We start from the raw sequence: 19,061 nt of genomic DNA on the forward strand, positions 1-19,061 counted from the left end.
CAACTATGGTTATGGGAGTGCCATAAGAGCAAGAGGGCCCAAGACCCCAGGATATAGAAGATCAACAGCAAGTTTTAACCAGGCCTGGAAAGGTAACACTGGAAACAATATGGGAGGCAGTTACTGGTTTAAGCTCAGCCATGACTAGACTGGAACAAAAGATCTATGCTGTATCTATAGACTTTCAGGTGAAATTAACAGCTGCTCAGATTCTTTATCCCTTTTAAAAATACTGGTGAGTTCCAAACAGATTATTTTAGGTCTTATATATAAAGAATTGTCTGGGTTCTCACAGTATGTTGTTAAAGCCTACCCTCCCTTCTGGACCTTTCCTTAAGCTAGGCTGAAGGGATCCTACAAGGGCTCAGAATCCCTTGCTGGCTTAGAACTTATAGAGAACCAGGCCGGATAGCTATGACCAGTCTTTTAAGGTGTTCTGAGGGAGTTTCTATATACTCCCTCACATATCCTCCCCCTCAGCTCAGCCTTATTAGGCTGAGCACCTGCCTGTACTAGACACCTTGCTAGACAGTAAATATGCAGTGGTGCTTTCCTTACCTGCACTATAACGGATCTTATAGTTGAAAGGTTGCACAGCCAGGATCCAATACATCACTGTCACATTGGATTAAGAATATAAGAATGTGCCATACTGGGTCAGACCACTGGTCCATCAAGCCCCCAGTATCCTGTTTCCAACAGTTGCCAATCCAGGCCATAAGAACCTGGCAAGTACCCAAAAGTTACATCTATCCCATGCTACTGATACTAGTAAAAGCAGTGGCTATTTTCTAAGTCAGCTTAATTAATAGCAGGTACTGGACGTCTCCTCCAAGAACGTATCCAATCCTTTTTTAACTCAGCTACACTAAATGCAGTAACCATATCCCTGGCAACAAATTCCAGAGTTTAATTGTGCGTTGAGTGAAAAAGAACTTTCTCCGATTAGTTTTAAATGTGCCACATGCTAACTTCATGGTGTGCCTCCTAGTCCTTCTATTATCCGAAAGAGTAAATAACTGATTCACATCTACCCGTTCTAGACCTCTCATGATTTTAAACACCTCTATCATATCCCCCCTCAGCTGTCTCTTCTCCAGGCTGAACAGTCCTAACCTCTTTAGTCTTTCCTCATAAGGGAGCTGTTCCATCCCCTTTATGATTTTGGCCGCCCTTCTCTGTACCTTCTCCATCACAACTATATCTTTTTTGAGATGTGGCGACCAGAATTGTACACAGTATTCAAGGCGTGATCTCACCATGGAGCAGTACAGAGGCATTATGACATTTTTTGTTTTATTCACCATTCCCTTTCTAATAATTCCCAACATTATGTTTGCTTAAGAACATGCCATACTGGGTCAGACCAAGGGTCCATCAACCCAGGATCCTGTTTCCAACAGTGACCAATCCAGGCCATAAGAACCTGGCAAGTGCCCAAAAACTAAGTCTGTTCCATGTTACCGTTGATAGTAATAGCAGTGGCTATTTTCTAAGTCAGCTCAATTAATAGCAGGTAATGGACTTCTCCTCCAAGAACATTTTGACTGTCGCAGCTCACTGAACACACAATTTCAATGTGTTATCCACTATGATGCCTCGATCTCTTTCTTGGGTGGTAGCTCCTAATATGCCTTCTGAAAATCCAAATACACTACATCTACCGGTTCACCTTTATCTACATGTTTATTAACCCCTTCAAAAAAGTGAAGCAGATTTGTGAGGCAAGACTTGCCTTGGGTAAAGCCATGCTGACTTTGTTCCATTAAACCATGTCTTTCTATACGTTCTGTGATTTTGATATTTAGAACACTTTCCACTATTTTTCCTGGCACTGAAGTTGGGCTAACTGGTCTGCAGTTTCTCGGATCGCCCTTGGAGCCCTTTTTAAATATTGGGGTTACATTAGCCACCCTCCAGTCTTCAGGTACAATGGATGATTTTAATGATAGGTTACAAATTTTTACTAATAGATCTGAAATTTAATTTTTGAATTCCTTCAGTTTACTGAAGTTGATTTACTTCTCTTTAGTTTGTCAATCAGGCCTACTACATCTTCTAGGTTCAGTGTGATTTGGTTCAGTCCATCTGAATCATTACCCATGGAAACCTTCTCCGGAACGGGTATCTCCCCAACATCCTCTTCAGTAAACACTGAAGCAACGAAATCGTTTAATATGTCCACGATGGCCTTATCTTCTCTAAGTGTCCCTTTATTCCTTCGATCATCTAACGGTCCAGCTGACTCCCTTGCAGACTTTCTATTTCAGATATATTTAAAATAGTTTTTACTGTGAGTTTATGCCTCTACAGCCAACTTCTTTTCAAATTATCTCTTAGCCTGTCTTATCAATGTCTTACATTTAACTTGCCAACACTTATGCTTTATCCTATTTTCTTCTGTTGGATCCTTCTTCCAATTTTTGAATGAAGATCTTTTGGCTAAAATAGCCTCTTTCACCTCATCTTTTAACCATGCCAATAATCGTTTTGCCTTCCTTCCTCCTTTCTTAATGTGTGGAATACATCCGGACTGTGATTATAGAATGGTATTTTTTAATAATGTCACGCCTCTTGCACACTTTTTACCTTTGTAGCTGCTCATTTGTTTTTTTCTAAATATTTTTGTTATTTTATCAAAGTTTCTCTTTTGAAAGTTTAGCACTAGAGTCCTGGATTTGCTTACTGTCCCCCTTCCAATCATTAATTCAGATTTGATATTTTATGATCACTATTGCCAAGCAGCCCCACCACCATTACCTGTTTCCCCAAATCCTGTGCACCACTGAGAATTAGATCTAAAATTGCTCCCTCTCTCATCAGTTCCTGAGCCAATTGCTCCATAAAACTGTCATTTATTCCATTTATGCCAATAATGTCTGTCATCATTCACTGCTTTACATTCTAATTCTCCTATCTGGAAAATTAGGCATCCAAATGGCAGATGAAATTAAATGTGGATAAGTGCAAGGTGATGCATATAGGGAACAATAACCCATGCTATAGTTCACAATGTTAGGTTCCATATTAGGAGCTACCACCCAAGAAAGTGATTTAGGCGTCATAGTGGATAACACATTGAAATCGGTTCAGTGTGCTGTGGCAGTCAAAAAAGGAAACAGAATGTTGGAAATTATTAGAAAGGGAATGGTGAATAAAACGGAAAATGTCATATTGCCTCTGTATCGCTCCATGGTGAGACCGCGTCTTGAATACTGTGTGCAATTCTGGTCGCCGCATCTCATTACGTCCTTAAGTCTGAAAGCCTTTTGCTGGTAGACTATTCACCAGCAGCATGTACTTGAGGTGAGTGTACCTGCACAATACCTCCTGAGGAATAATAATATTTTGAATTTGTTTAGTGTGCTTTATCAGGATTGCATCCCAGTTATTTTGCAGTCAGAGCACTTCAGAAGCCAGCATCTTAAGGTTTAAAAAGAGGCACAGGCTGTGATAACATTGTCAACCACAGAGTCTACCCAATCTCTGCTTCTCTTCCCTAACGTCTGCAGTACCTACTGGATCTCTGGCTTTACCCCTCACTACAGAGGTTTGTCTCCACTTATCCTAGTATTGAATTTGGATACTTTTTTTTGTTGTTGTTTAAACCCTGCCACTGTTTTCATTATGAGACAGTTTCTGCATCCAGTATTTCTGTGACAAAATGCTTCTTTATGCTGCTTCTGAGTCCACATCCTCCAGCCTCTACAACCTTTTCTTCTGAAAAAAGTTCTTTGGAGGCAATTTTCACCATTATTCTAATATGGATGCCCAAGCCACATAGCAGAGTCTTTTCTTTTTATTTGTATTTAATATTTTTACTCTATTCATGATTACCTTTTATATTAGAATGTTATATTAACCTCTACTTTTATATTTATTTGAATATGTTATTTTAATTGCTTTTAATATTTTAGATGTATCTTTTTCAATTTTCTTTTATAGCTGAGTTTTTTATCTTCTATTGTAAACCAATGTGATGTTTCAACATTACATCGGTTTAAAAAAGAAAATAAATAAAAATAAATAAAATATATATATCCCCACATAGTTTTAGTACTTCAAGAACCTGTTTAAAGCATCCTTTGGTTTGAAAGCCTGGCTAATATTTGCTGTCAGACCAATATTATAGGATCCAGATGGGTGAACAAGAAAAGTTATTCTGATTGCTTAGTGGCTGCTGAGAATTAGAAGTGAGGCACAGGGAGATAGTGACTCACCTGAAATTACAGATTTCTTATTCCTTCCTCCCCGGCTTCCATCTAAGATCCATCCTTGTCCTCCATTGCATCTCTTAGTGTTTTACTGTTTCCATGCACTGCAACTTCCTCCTGTTGCTCAAGATGTGATGCCTTTTTCTAGAAGTTCTTGCATGATGCTTCTTGGCCAACTGCTAGGTGTCACTATAAGATCCATAGCCCTTCCTTCTTGAGGGCTATCGTTTGCAAAATAGCCAGCCAAAGAATGATGATGGAACCTGGAGTTCTGTTCCCCTTTTGACTGCAGAGATGGATTTCAGAGTGAGAAACTGTCAGGCTTTAGTCTCTTTCTTCATTTAAAGTCATAGAAACAGATTATAATGGCAAATGAAGATATTCAGGGTCATCCAATCTATGAATCGTTTTGCTTAATTGCTACAAACCATACTAGATCTCAGACATTCATACCCTTTTCTCTTTTCTCTGCAGGAATACAAAAGGAAGCAGCTGGAGGAGCAGAGACAATCAGAGAGACTGCAGAGACAGCTGCAGCAGGAGCATGCATACCTCAAGTCCCTGCAGCAGCAGCAGCAACAGCAAGCTGAGAAGAAACCCCTGTATCACTACAACAGAAATCTGAACCCTAGCGACAAACCAGCCTGGGCCAGAGAGGTACAGTATGCCCTGCTGCCAATGAGGACAATTTATTAAAGCCAAATTTTCAAGCACTTGACTGGTCTCACCCTGAAAGAATTCTCTTCATGTGATGCCTAAATGAATTTCTGCTCTGGGATGCTCTTCTGGTGATGCCTTTTGTGTGTCTGTTCTCAGATGCTCTTTGAGTGATGCCTATATGTGTGTGTGTTTTGTTCTTGGACACTGTTTTAGTGATGACTGTGTGTGCATGTGTGTCTTGTCAGGAATGCCTTTTGAGTGATGCATGTGTGTTATCCTCTAGAACCCCCTTTGGATGATACCTATGTGTGTTTGCCTCTTTATTCTAGGATTCCTTTATATGTGAGAACCTCTGCTCTATGACTCATTGCAGGAGCTGCCTGTGTTTGATGTCTGCTGCAGAACTCCCTTTAGGTGATGCCTGTGTTTTTGTGTGTGTGTTTGCTATTTGACTTCCATCTCAGATGTATGTCTCTTTGCAGGTTATATATCACTTTGTCACTCAATTTCTGCAGAATGGCAAGAGAATAGGAAGCTTATGTCGTCCATGCTGGTTTTATAGTCTTTCTTCTGTGATATAAGTTCCTCGGTATAAATTTATTTATTTTATTTATTTGCTGAGTTTTATATACCGTCGTTCGGTGAAGCCATCACAATGGTTTACAAGATTCAAAAGGTAGTATCTTAACATATGCAAATTAGGGGTATAATAGGATACATATTATATTCAAAAATAAGCGGATAAAGGGATCGGGGTGGGTAAGGATTAGAGGGGAAAGGAGGGGGGAAATTACTTAAACGAAAAGTTATTCTTTTTTTATATATAAATGATCCCTTGTGGCAATGCCTCTCTGTCTGCTTTGTGATTCTCAGTTGATACCTGCCTCGGTAGATTGGAAAAATTAAGTATTTTTCAAAATTATTACATACTGAAAATGGAATGCATTCCTGGAAATTATTCTCTTCTGAACAGTCCGTGAGACATCATCAAATTTATTTATTTAAAAAAAATTATATACCATTGTTCCATATACTATCACAACGGTTTACATTAAAAAGAAATTAGAATACAATGCAAAATGTAAAAAGTATAAATACAAACTAAAAATGGCAATAAAAGTAAGAGTAATAAAGTAAGTAGTATCACAAAATTAATTTAAAATAAATGAAGGTAAAAGCAAAATAAAATAAGGCAAAATAAGGGCAATCAGTCTCCTTTCACAAAAACTCGACAGACATATCATTAGCTGCTCCTGCAAATCTCACATACTTGTCAGCAACGATTAGGATGAATAAATAAACATATCAATCATACCCTTCAAAATCCTTTTTAAAAAGCCATGTTTTAAGATGTTTCTTAAAATCAGCCTGCAATCTCAGGTCAGGTGGCAAAGAGTTCCAGACCTTCAGTCCTGCAATTGAAATAGTTCTGTCTATTACTTAGATGGGCTGATCGAATCGAAGGTACGGCCAAAAGGCCTTTATTGGCTGATCTGAGGTTACATTGTGGGGTATAGAAGTGTAGGGCAACATTAAGCCATTCAGTATTTTTCCCATAAATGAACTTATGTAAGACCAGAGTATTTTAAAGTCAATTCTAAATTTTCATGTGGCGGGCGCTAATGGCAGCGTGTCTTTTTTGGCACGCGGTAAGGACGCGAAAAAGACGATACTGAATCACGCGCCCGGCTTACGCGCTTAAAACGCACGTCCAATGCGGGTTAAAAGATGCGCTAGCACGGCTGCACTTTACTGTATTAGCCTGACAGGTAGCCAATGTAAAGAGCTTAATATTGGAGTAATATGGTCAAACTTTTTGCCACCTGTTAATTCTCTCGCTGCCGCATTTTGAAGTAATTGTAATGGCCTTAAATTGCAGCCTGGAAGGCCTAGTAAAAGAGTTGCAATAATTCAGAGTTGAGATCAGTAACGATTGTAAAACCGTGCAGAAATTATCCAAGTGAAACGGTTTTAGTCGTTTCAAGACAAGAAGTTTATTATAACCATCTTTCATTTTTTTTATTAATATGTTTTCTCAAATTTAAATCGTTATCAATAATTACGTCGACTGGAGAACCATGGCGATTTGTTATAGTTGGGGCGGTTATAGATCAGGGAAGGCTTGTGGAAATAGCCATGTCTTGAGTTTCTTTCTGAATGTCAGTCTGCAAGGTTCTTGTCTAAGATCTGGGGGCATGGAGTTCCAGATGGTTGGAGCCGCTGTCGAGAAGGCTCGATCTTTGGTGGATGAGAGATGTGTGGATTTGACTGGGGGGGTGTAGCGAGCCCTTGTATGCTTCTCTGATGGGTCTAGAAGAGAAGTGCAGCGTGAGTGGGTAGTGTAAATCGATGGGTGTTCTGTTGTAAATGGTTTTATGGATGATGGTGAGACACTTGTGAAGAATTCTAAAGTTTACTGGGAGCCAATGCAGGTTTTTTAGGATGGGTGTAATGTGGTCTCTTCTGTTGGAGTTTGTTAGAATTCTAGCGGCCGAATTTTGTAGCATCTGAAGCGGTTTGGTGGAATTGAAAGCGGTTTGGTGGAATTGAGTGATAGCAGAGAGATAGATTTGTATTAATTTTAAAGCATTATCGACTGTGACATTAATTGGAACAAGAAATTGTATATCATCCACATAGAGATAATGCGTAATCCCTAAATCAGCTAGGAGTTGACACAAAGGTAGCATGTATATATTAAAAAAAATAGTGGATGAAGAGGATCCCTGAGGTACACTGGAGTCAAGACAGATCTTTTTAGATAAGGAATTACCAATTTTTACTTGAAAGGTTCAATTTTCTAGATAATAAGAGAACCATTGTAGAGTAGCGCCTTTAAGACCATTTATTTATTTAAGAGTTTTTATATACCGTCATTAAGTTATTTACCATCATAACGGTTTACAATAAGGCACCTATATCAAAGAAAGTGTAGATCCTAATTTACATGGATGGTACCATCTAATTATCTAATGACATCTGCAAAGGAAAGGATATATGCTTATTTTTGCAACCTATTGCCACCCTGCAATACTTTAGTAACTAAATGATATGCAGCCATTAAGCTAATTTTTTTAAACCAGGGGTTTTTAACAGCAGAGGAGAACAAGAAGCATGACAAACTAAAGTTTCTTCTCATACTGCTTGGTCAATCACTTGAGGTTTCCTGGCCATTCAACTTACCAACTTACAAGGGATATTCAGCAGCACGGCTGTGCTGCTGAATATTTGTCAAAATCACCATTTTACCAGATAATTTATATCCCGCTAAGTTAGACCTGCTGTATGGTAAATCTAATTTATCCATTTATTTAACCAAATAAGTCTGAATATTGGCACTTATCTGATTAAGTTAACTGGATAAGTAGCCCCGCCCTGATACACCCATTACCCGTCCGCAAGATATCGGACTATCTACTTAGCTGGATAAATACTTTTCTCACAGGACAAGCAGGATGATAGTCCTCACATATGGGTGACATAACAGGATGGAGCCCAATCACGGAACACTTTTGTCAAAGTTTCCAGAACTTTGACTGGCCCCTACTGGGCATGCCCAGCATGGCACTAACCCTGCAGCCAGCAGGGGTCCCCCTTCAGTCTTTTTTTTTCCACGCAGCAGTAACCTTGCGGTAAAGGAGCTCTGCAGAGATTCCTTACAGGAATTTTCCTCACGGAATTACTAAAAGTTTATTTGCCCCACAGGGGTCCCTCCTTTAACTTTTTTCAAGACGTGGTATTCCGGTAAGTTTTTACCCGTTTTCCTTCGATTACCGTCGAGTTTGGCCCCCGCGGCCTACTGGCCGTCGACCGTACCGCGGCTCAATTTTTCCATGGCCATGGCGTCGGGGTTCCGTCTGTGCCTGGAATGTAATTGCACCATGTCTATCACAGACCCTCATAAACTGGACCGGATGGTTCAGGAGGCCATCGACAAGGTGATGCAACACTCCAGGTTCCTCTGGCACAGACACCGGTACCGATTGTGGAACAGAGCACCTACCGGATTCCAGCAGCGTTGGCACCGCTGCTATCCAGGATGGAAGCGCTCATTGCCGCTTTTTCACTGATAGATCCCGGGTCACCGATGGCTCCTGTGCCCTCGCCACTTACTCTGTCATCGGGAGGAGGAACACTATTCCGCATCCCTCTATCCGGAGTCCTACTTCAGCCATCGATGCCGATGCGTCCCTCGCCACCGATCCAACCATCGGTGCTGATACGTCCGTCAGCGCCACGGAGCTATCCATCGATGCCCTCGATGCCTGCGCCGGTGCCTTTGATGCCTTCATCGGTACCTCCTATAATTCCTCAGATTCCTTCAGAGCCTAGACCAGAACCTTCAGGTATCCCACCACCCTGTCCCCCTCTAGTTCCTAGAGGGACAGGTGCTGATCCTTATGATACCTGGACTGATGATTCCTCGCCAGACACCGATGATTTACCTTCACCACCTTCACCCACTGAAAGTAGGAAGCATTCTCCTCCAGAGGACCTCTCCTTTATAAATTTTGTGAAGGAGATGTCTGAATTGGTTCCCTTCTAATTACAGACTGAACAGGATGACAGACATCAGATGATGGAGTTGCTTCAATTCCTGGATGCTCCCAAGGAAATAACCTCCATCCCTATCCACCAGGTTCTTCTGGACCTCCTCAAGAAGAACTGGGAACATCCTGGCTCCATTGTTCCAGTGTACAGAAAGGCTGACACTACCTATTTGGTGCAGTCAGCTCCAGATTTTCAGAAAACTCAATTGGATCACCAATCTGTAGTTTTTATTTATTTTATTTTTATTTATTTAGGTTTTTTATATACCGGCATTCATGAAAACAATCACATCATGCTGGTTCACAGTAAAACAGGGGTGCTCAATAAACTTCGAACTGGAACTATAGTGCGGAAAAAGCAGTTACAAATAACAAGGATGATTGTGGACCAGGGCTGTGGGGGAGAATCCAAAATGGCTGCTTAAAGAGAGGTTGTGTGCGGAGGAGCTCCTGTTTTTGGTGGAATACCTGGTTCTGATATGCCTCATACGAAGTGAAAGGGTAAGCTCTGGGTGGATATCCCAACCACCCCGATGCAGGCCCTTTCGCAATTGAATATAGAGAATTTCTTTGCACCCACGGCAATCTCAACCCCGGAGGGGAGATCCGCAGTGGCGTTGGGCAGGGAGCTAGGCCTAATGCCTTTGGATGTGATGACATCGTTGAGCCCCGGGGCTCCCAAAACGCCTTCACCCCACGTGCAGACCTGACGCAGGATCCGGGACGAAAGCTCGACCGGAGTTGCCGAGTGACTTTTTGTCCCTCGGGAGGGAACCTGCAGAGGCAGAACGGCTCGCTATTGCTGCAGGGGGTAAAAGTTCATCGCAGCACATAGACCAGTTTCGGCTGAAAATGAGCGCAGGAGGAAATCTTGAACGGAACCCGGCAGCGCTGATACATCAGGGGGAAGAAAAATTGTTGGCTGGCCCAGAAAAAGGGAAGGAAAGCCGACAAGAAGGATTGGTAAGAGCTATTTCTTCTATAACTGAGATAAATCCTCAAAATGTGACTTTAGAATTGGTATGGAAGACTCTCACCTCCCTGGAATCTGCTATAGGGAATTTATCAAGGATAATGACGGACACACAACAGCGAGTTTGTCAAATTGAACCTTTAATAACATCTCAGTCAAGCAAGATCCAAATACTGGAAAAACAAGTAGCACAGATACAAACCACACAAAACACCTTAATACAAGGAGAATTGATAAATTCCAGAAAAATTGAAAATTTAGAAAATGAACTGAGAGCTAAAAACTTAAGAGTTCTAAACTTCCCTTATATTGCTATAATCTCCCCATTAGAGCAATTCAAGAAATATCTTCTGGAAATTTTGCTGCTTTCAAAAGATTTAATACCATCTATAACAAAAATATATTTTATAAAAACAGAGAGAAAGGATGGACAATGTGATCAGCCTCCAAATTTAGAAATTGGAAATTTAACAGAATTTCTTGAACAACCTTCAGAAGAACAGATTGATTATTGTGGGACGTTGTTTTTCATCGGTTTCAGAAAGAGATATGATTTTGAAACTCTTTCTAAGAAATAGAGAAAAAAAGTATTTTGGATTTAAGCTATGGATGTTTCCAGACTTGACTAGAACGACCCAGCAGAGAAGAAAAATTTTCTTGGCAATGTGTCAGGAGGCCAGGGGTATAGGTGCGCAGATTACCATACGATATCCCTGCAAATGCATTCTTAGATTAAATGATGTGAGATATCTCTTTTTTGATCCATCTCAGTTAAGAATATTTCTAGATACGCATTCCTTGAGTAAACAAAGCTCTACCTAATTCCTGTTTTGGGATTTAAGATAGTATTTAATTGCTGTGCCTCTCTTCTTTCATGAAAAAATTTTCCTTAGTTACTCCCAATATTATAAGGATTCTCCCTCCTTATTTCCTTATAATGGGATGATTTGGTTTTGTGAACTTATCTTATGCTTATTTTGTGTCATTTAAATGGATATACCTGTGGGAAATTCTATGTTCCTGTATCTTTTTTGTCTACCTTAATCCCAATCTTTTGATATGCGTGTATTGCTATCATGTTTGTTTGAAAATGCAAAATAAAAAATTTAAAAAAATAAAAAAAAAATAACAAGGATGATTGAACTGGGCGAAGAGAGAAATAAAAGGAAAGGTTAATGTTAGCTAACGTTAATTACAAAAAGATGGCATTGAAATGGCTGTGATATATATTTTTGATGGTGAGAAATTAAATTAATTGGAGTCTGGGAATGCTTGTTTAAACAGCCAAGTCTTAAGTCTTGGCACAAAAAAGAGCAAAGAGATCAAAGCCTCATACCTCTTTTCCCCCGGGCAAGGATTAGAAGTTTTTAGATGCCGTTGGCCGCCGGGTATTCCAAGGCTCAATGCTCATTTCCCGGATTGCCGCCTATCAGCTCTATATGACCCAGTATAATAGGGTCATTTTTAAGCAGATACAAGATTTGACAGATACCCTGCCTCAACAATTCCAAGATCAGCTTCAAACCCTAGTAAACAAGGACTTTTCAGCTTGGAGAAGAGACGACTGAGAGGGGATATGATAGAGGTGTTTAAAATCATGAGAGGTCTAGAATGGGTAGATGTGAATCGGTTATTTACTCTTTCGGATAGTAGAAAGACTAGGGGACGCTCCATGAAGTTAGCATGGGGCACATTTAAAACTAATCGGAGAAAGTTCTTTTTTACTCAACGCACAATGAAACTCTGGAATTTGTTGCCAGAGAATGTGGTTCGTGCAGTTAGTATAGCTGTGTTTAAAAAAGGATTGGATAAGTTCTTGGAGGAGAAGTCCATTACCTGCTATTAAGTTCACTTAGAGAATAGCCACTGCCATTAGCAATGGTTACATGGAATAGACTTAGTTTTTGGGTACTTGCCAGGTTCTTATGACCTGGATTGGCCACTGTTGGAAACAGGATGCTGGGCTTGATGGACCCTTGGTCTGACCCAGTATGGCATTTTCTTATGTTCTTATGTTTTGAGGCAGGCAAGCATGAGATCAAATGATCTTATGATATCTTTGACACTGCCACTAGGGTATCTGCAGCCGCTATTTCGGCAAGAAGATGGGCTGGCTCAAGTCTTCTGACCTTCGCCCTGAAGTACAAGACAGGCTATCTGACCTGCCCTGTGTGGGGGGACAGTCTGTTTGGCGAACAGATTCAGTGAACTGTGGCGGAATTTAAGGACCATCATGAAACCCTAAGACAGCTTTCTCTGATGCCTTCTGACTATTCTTCTAAACAGCCCTTCAGAAAGGCCTCTAAAAAGTCATTCTTCCGCCCGAAGAAGTCCTACCCACCACCAACCAGATCCTGTGCCACGAGACCTTTTCAAAAAGCACAGTCTCGTCAAACATGTAAACAAAAACCACAAGCAGCTCCTCAACCAGGGCCTGCTTCAGGTTTTTGACTTAAAACTGGAAAGCAGCAGCCAGCTTCCACTGCCTCACATACCAGTGGGAAGTCGATTGTGCCACTTCCACAACATATGGCACTCAATCACCTCAGACCAATGGGTACTGGTGATAATTGCTCAGGGTTACCATTTGAACTTTCTCTCCATGCCACCGGACTCCCCACCTCTATCAATGTGGAGAACATCTGATCAGTCCATCCTTCTGGATCAAGAGGTCTCCCTCCTTCTCCAGTCCAAGGCAATAGAACCCGTACCTTACTCTCAGCACGGCCTAGGGTTCTATTCCCGGTACTTTCTAATACTCAAAAAATCAGGAGGCGTTAGTCCTATCCTGGACCTACGGGCCCTCAACAAGTACCTCCAGTGAGAGAAATTCAAGATGGTAACCTTAGGCTCACTTCTTCCTCTTCTGCAAAGAGGAGACTGGCTCTGCTCTTTGGACATCCAGGACACATACACTCATATTGCAATAACTCCATCTCATCGCAAATACCTGAGGTTTCTAGTAGGCCCCAAGCACTATCAATACCGACTGTTTCCATTCGGCCTAGCATCTGCACCACGAGTCTTCACAAAATGCCTCATAATAGTTGCAGCCTTCCTCATGACCAGAGGGGTTCACGTCTACCCCTATCTAGATGACTGGTTAATCAGGGCTCCCACTCAGCAAGCTGCTCTATCGTCCCTCAATCTAACCTTACACACTCTAATTTCATTAGGATTTCTCGTCAACTACAACAAATCCTACTTAGTCCCATCTCAAACCTTGTCGTTCATTGGGGCAGACTTGGACACCTTGCAGGCAAAGGCTTTTCTGCCTCGACAACGAGCTCTCACTCTCGCGTGTCTTGCACACCAGCTGCAGTCTCAGCACTCCGCGACTGCACGCCACTTTCTCATCCTCCTGGGACACATGGCGTCCTCAGTTCAGGTCACACCAATGGCCCGTTTGGCCATGAGAGTTAGAGACTTTCAGATACTTGAAAGTTTTTAATGATCCAAAGACGACGACAAACCTTTTCCATCGGGAAAAATATCAACAGAACCAGAGGTCACGATTTGAAGCTCCAGGTAGGAAGACTCAGAACCAATGTCAGGAAGTATTTCTTCATGAAGAGGGTGGTGGATGCCTGGAATGCCCTTCCGGAGCAAGTGGTGAAGACCAGAACTGTGAAGGACTTCAAAGAGGCGTGGGATAAACACTGTGGATCCATAAAGTCTAGAGCAGTGGTCCCCAACCTTTTTTGCACCAGGGACCGGCTTCAAGCAAGACCATTTTTCCATGGCCCGGCAGGGCGGGGCTTTGGTCATATGAGGGCGGGGTTATGGAGGGGGTTGGATTTTAGTGCACACTTATCATTTAATTATGACATTTATAATGTGAATGTGACTCAACTCACCATAGGTTCTCACATGCATGGCACACTGACCCATGATCGTCACGGGGCTAGATGTAAAAGTACAGTTTGTATCCACGGGAACCCCCCTGACCCACAATAATGGATGTAAAGCAGAATTATGACATTCCCCATACAACTCACCCTACAAAAAAGATATTCTGGTTTTGGTGACATCTCAGTAACAGTAACTCAAACTCCTTCAACTTCCAGGCTCAATAGCCCTACTTATGAAAAGACAGCAGTTTACCACCAATGCATGTCCTCTTGAGAAAACACAACAAATAAGACCGATACAAACGCTTACATGCTAGCAAAATATTTCATCTCGGTAACAGACACAGAACAGACCTAACATACTCCCAGGATCTGTAGTAATGCACATAAACTAATCTGCACTCAGTTGCACCTGTATTATGGAATACACTCAAACAGGAGCAACCCTATCTATGAAAAGGCAACACTACAAATATTAAATCAGGTCCTAAAAACAAATACACCTCTTATTAGGAAAACAGAACTAGCAAGCAGCTATAGATCCCCACACAGAAATAATTGTAAAACTATACTAATAAGCAGAATAAATGTTTCAAAACAGCTATGAACAGAATAACATCCAACAATTAAAAACTCATAAAAACTATTAAACATTCTCCAAACACCAATAAAATATTTCAAAAAAGCAGACATCACACAATTAAAATGGCAGTCAAGAAAAATAAACTTAAAAAGCCACTTTTACTTACCCCCTCCAGCAGCTGTCCTACTCCCCTTCCCTGCAGGCCGTGGCACACACCAGAAGCAGCAGTAGAAGCTAAGCTCTTTACTTATGGTCCTCTTCCTTAGTGCCCATGACTCACACACACACCATACCAGTCATGCCCCCATGACCAGTTTCTGTCTCTCACACATCAATCATCTCCCAAACAGTCTTTGGCACACACACACCAGTCACCTTCCTGAACAGTTTCTCTCATGCCATACACACACACACAGGCTTCCCACTCCCGTGTTCTACTTACATATATGGGCTTCTCACTCTCATAATCACTTTCTCTGTCTCTCTCTCACACACACACTCACCAGTCTCTCACTCCCATGTTCTCATTCCCATAATCACTTTATTTCTCTCTCTCTCTCTCTCTCCCTCACACACACACACACACACACACACACACACACACACACCAGTCACCTGATCTCTCTCATGCATATACACAGACACACAGGCTTCCCACTCCCATGTTCTCTTTCAGATATACAGTCTTCTCCCTCCTATGCTGTGTCTCACACACACCCAGGTTTCTCACTCCCATGCTCACTTCTCTTCACATGCACAGGCTTCTCATTCCCATAATCACTTTCTCTCTGTTACACACACACCAGTCTCTCTCATTTCCATGCTCACTCTCCACGTGCACAGGCTTCTCATTCCCTGAATCACATTCTCTCACATTCACACACACCAGTCTTTTTCTCTCACACACACCGTCACCTTACCAAGCAGTCTCTCTCTCTCATGCATGCACACTCACCCAGGTTTCTCACTCCCATGCTTTCTTTCACCCCCACAACACCAGGCTTCTTACGCCCATGCTTTCTCACATACCCAGACTTCTCACTTCCATGCTTTTTCTCTCTCACACACACACATCAGTCACCTCCCTGACTAATGTCTCACACTCTCACATTCACATCAGTTATCTCCCTGAGCAATCACTTTCATTGTCTCTCACATACACACACACACACACATATCAGCTCTCTGACCAGTCAATCACACATGCTGGCTGCCTGCTTCTCTCTCTTTCTCTCACTCACTTCCTCCCCCCCCCCCCCCCCTGAGCACAAACGGTAGCTGCACCACCTCCTCCTCCAGCCCCTGCAGGCCAAGAAAGAAGAATCCCATCGGCCGCGGGAGGCTCACGTTGCTGTCTCCTTTACCTATTATCAGCTGCTTCAATTGCTCGGGAGCCGATGCTGCTGTCACCGCTGCTATTTTGTCATGCGGCACGGCTCTTTCTCCTTCCCGCGCACCACGATTCACTTCCTGTTCCGGGTCAGAGGGAGGGGGGGGGCGGGAAGAAGAAAAGGCCAGCCGCGGATGCCACAACTTTTTTTTTTTTTTTTTGCACCGCTGCCGTTTCCGCTGGGCTTGAACGTGCTGATAGCCCAGCGGCAACGGCAGCAGGGAAGGAAGAGCAGCGGGAGAGACCGGGAGCACGCGACACACCTGCCGGTGCTTGGTGGCGCCGCGGACCGGCAAAAAACTCCCACGGCCCGGTCCCGGTCCGCGGACCGGTGGTTGGGGACCCCTGGTCTAGAGGACGTGAATGAAGAGTGGGTGGCTCGCGGGAATGACGGCTACTACCTGGAGATAATACCCTTATTCAATAAACATACACACGGTTAATGCGACTCCAACATTGCTCTAAGCTTCAACGGCAAGAGGAAATGTGGAAAAAAGGATTTTCATTCACAAAAAAGCGGGGAGTAGCTTGTTTGTTACAGCGGTTACTACCCCGAACCAAATAAGCCTGATACTTCACTTTCAATGCATATCCAGCATAGCTCTCTGCTTCAACGGCAGGGGGAATGAAGAAAAGTGGATCTATATACAGACAACCAACAAGGACTGAATTACATCGTCTGGGTAAACAAATAAGCATGGGTTTAGCTTGCTTATTCCGGCGGTTACTACCCCTAACTAATTAAGCTAGATATTTCACTTAGATGCAGTTCCAACACTGCTCTCTACATTAATGGTAGGGCTGGAAGGGAAATAGAACCAAAAGGTTATTAAGAGCCAAGAGAAACAGATAAGTATGAGAAAAAAAAAGTGCAAAGCTTGCTGGGCAGACTGGATGGGCCGTTTGGTCTTCTTCTGCCGTCATTTCTATGCAGTGGACTCTAAGTTCTCTATGGACTCAAAGCATTCAGCCCCTGTCGACCATTTTCCACATAACCGACTCACTCCGTTAGTCTCTTGCCTGGTGGAAAAATCAGAACAATCTCCTGCAAGGCTTGCCCTTTCAGGCTCCAGACCCTCAAATAACTCTCACCACCGATGCTTCCAACCTTGGCTGGGGAGCCCATGTGGCCAATCTGCAGACACAAGGATCTTGGTCTCCAGAGAAAGCCAAGCACCATGATACTTCAGCATGAGAAGTCATACTAGAGGGTTTAAGCATTTTTGACCCTTCAGAGGAACAACATATCAGAGGGCCTGACTTTTGGGTAGCTATCAGTCATTTTGTCCCAGGCAGCCCAGATGGGGCACAGGCTCTGGTAGTGAAACACTCCCCTCTGGGATATCAAGATAGGAACATAAGAGGTTGCCATGCCTGGTCAGACCAAGGGTCCATGAAGCCCAGCATCCTGTTTCCAACAGTGGCCAATCCAGGTTACAAGTATCTGGCAAGAACTCTGACATTAAGTAGATCCCATGCTACTAATGCCAGTAATAGCAGTGGCTATTCTCTAAGTCAACTTGATTAATAGCAGTTAACGGACTTCTCCATGAACTTATCTTAACCTTTTTTAAACCCAGCTATACTAACTGCACTAACCACATTCTCTGGCAAAAAATGTCAGTGCTTAATTGTGCATTGAGTGAAAAATAATGTTCTTCTCTGTTTTAAATGTTACTTGCTAACTTCATGGAGTTACCCCCTAGTCCTTTTATTATCCGAAAGAGTAAATAGCTGATTCACATTTAACCATTTTAAAGCTCTCATAATTTTGTAGCCCTCTATCATATCCCCCCTCAGCCATCTCTTCTCCAAGCTCAACAGCCCTAACCTCTTTAGCCTTTCCTCAACGGAGAGTCATTCCATCCCCTTTTGGTTGCCCTTCCCTGTACCTTCTCCAATGCAACTATATCTTTTTTGAGATGTGGCGACCAGAATTGTACACAGTACTCAAGGTGTGGTCCTCACCATGGAGCGATACAGAGGCATTATGATATTTTCTGTTTTCTCACAGTTCCCTTCCTAATAACTCCTAATTTTCTGTTTGCTTTTTTGAGTGCCGCAGTACATTGAGCTGACAATTTCAATGTATTATCCACTATGACGCGTCAACCTTTTTCCTGGATGGTAGCTCCTAATATGGATCCTAACATCGTGTAACTACAGCAAGGTTGCATCATCTTGCACTTATCCACATTAAATTTCATCTACCATTTGGATGCCCAGTCTTCCAGTCTTGCTGGATCCTTCTGCAATTTATCACAATTCGCTTGTGATTTAACTAATCTGAATAATTTTATATCATCTGCAAATTTGATAACCTCACTCGTATTCCTTTCCTGATCATTTATAAATATATTGAAAAGCATCGATCCAAGTACAGATCCCTGAGGCACTCCACTGTTTACCCTTTTCCACTGAGAAAATTGACCATTTATTCCTCCTATCTGATTCCTGACTTTTAACTAGTTTGTAATCCACTTAAGGACATCGCCTCTTATGCCATGACTTTTTAGTTTTCTTAAAAGCCTCTCATAAGGGCCTTTGTCAAACATCTTCTGAAAATCCAAATACACTACATCTACTGGTTCAGCTTTATTCACATTTATTAGCACCTTCAAAAAAAATGAAGCAGATTTGAAGGCAAGACTACCCTTGGATAAATCCATGCTGACTGTGTTCCCTTAAACCATGTCTGTCTATATGCTCTGTGATTTTGATCTTTAGAATAGTTTCTACTATTTTTCCTGGCACTGAAGTCAGGCTCTGGAATGGGTTTCTCCCCAGCATCCTTATTAGTAACATTAGTAAACTCAGAAGCAAAGAATTTTAGTCTTTCT

At 42.2% G+C, this 19,061-nt stretch overlaps 1 protein-coding gene across 1 annotated transcript in view; it reads left to right on the forward strand.

The window, feature by feature from the left end:
* The window catches only part of LOC115078196 (misshapen-like kinase 1), a 1,532,819-nt gene that overhangs the window by 768,124 nt on the left and 745,634 nt on the right, over positions 1-19,061 (forward strand). The window contains 1 exon segment of the mRNA XM_029580940.1: positions 4,689-4,871. Within this exon segment, the coding sequence (XP_029436800.1) occupies positions 4,689-4,871 (183 nt within the window).

This window comes from Rhinatrema bivittatum, chromosome 16 (assembly GCF_901001135.1).
Source record: "Rhinatrema bivittatum chromosome 16, aRhiBiv1.1, whole genome shotgun sequence".
Classification (NCBI taxonomy): domain Eukaryota; kingdom Metazoa; phylum Chordata; class Amphibia; order Gymnophiona; family Rhinatrematidae; genus Rhinatrema; species Rhinatrema bivittatum.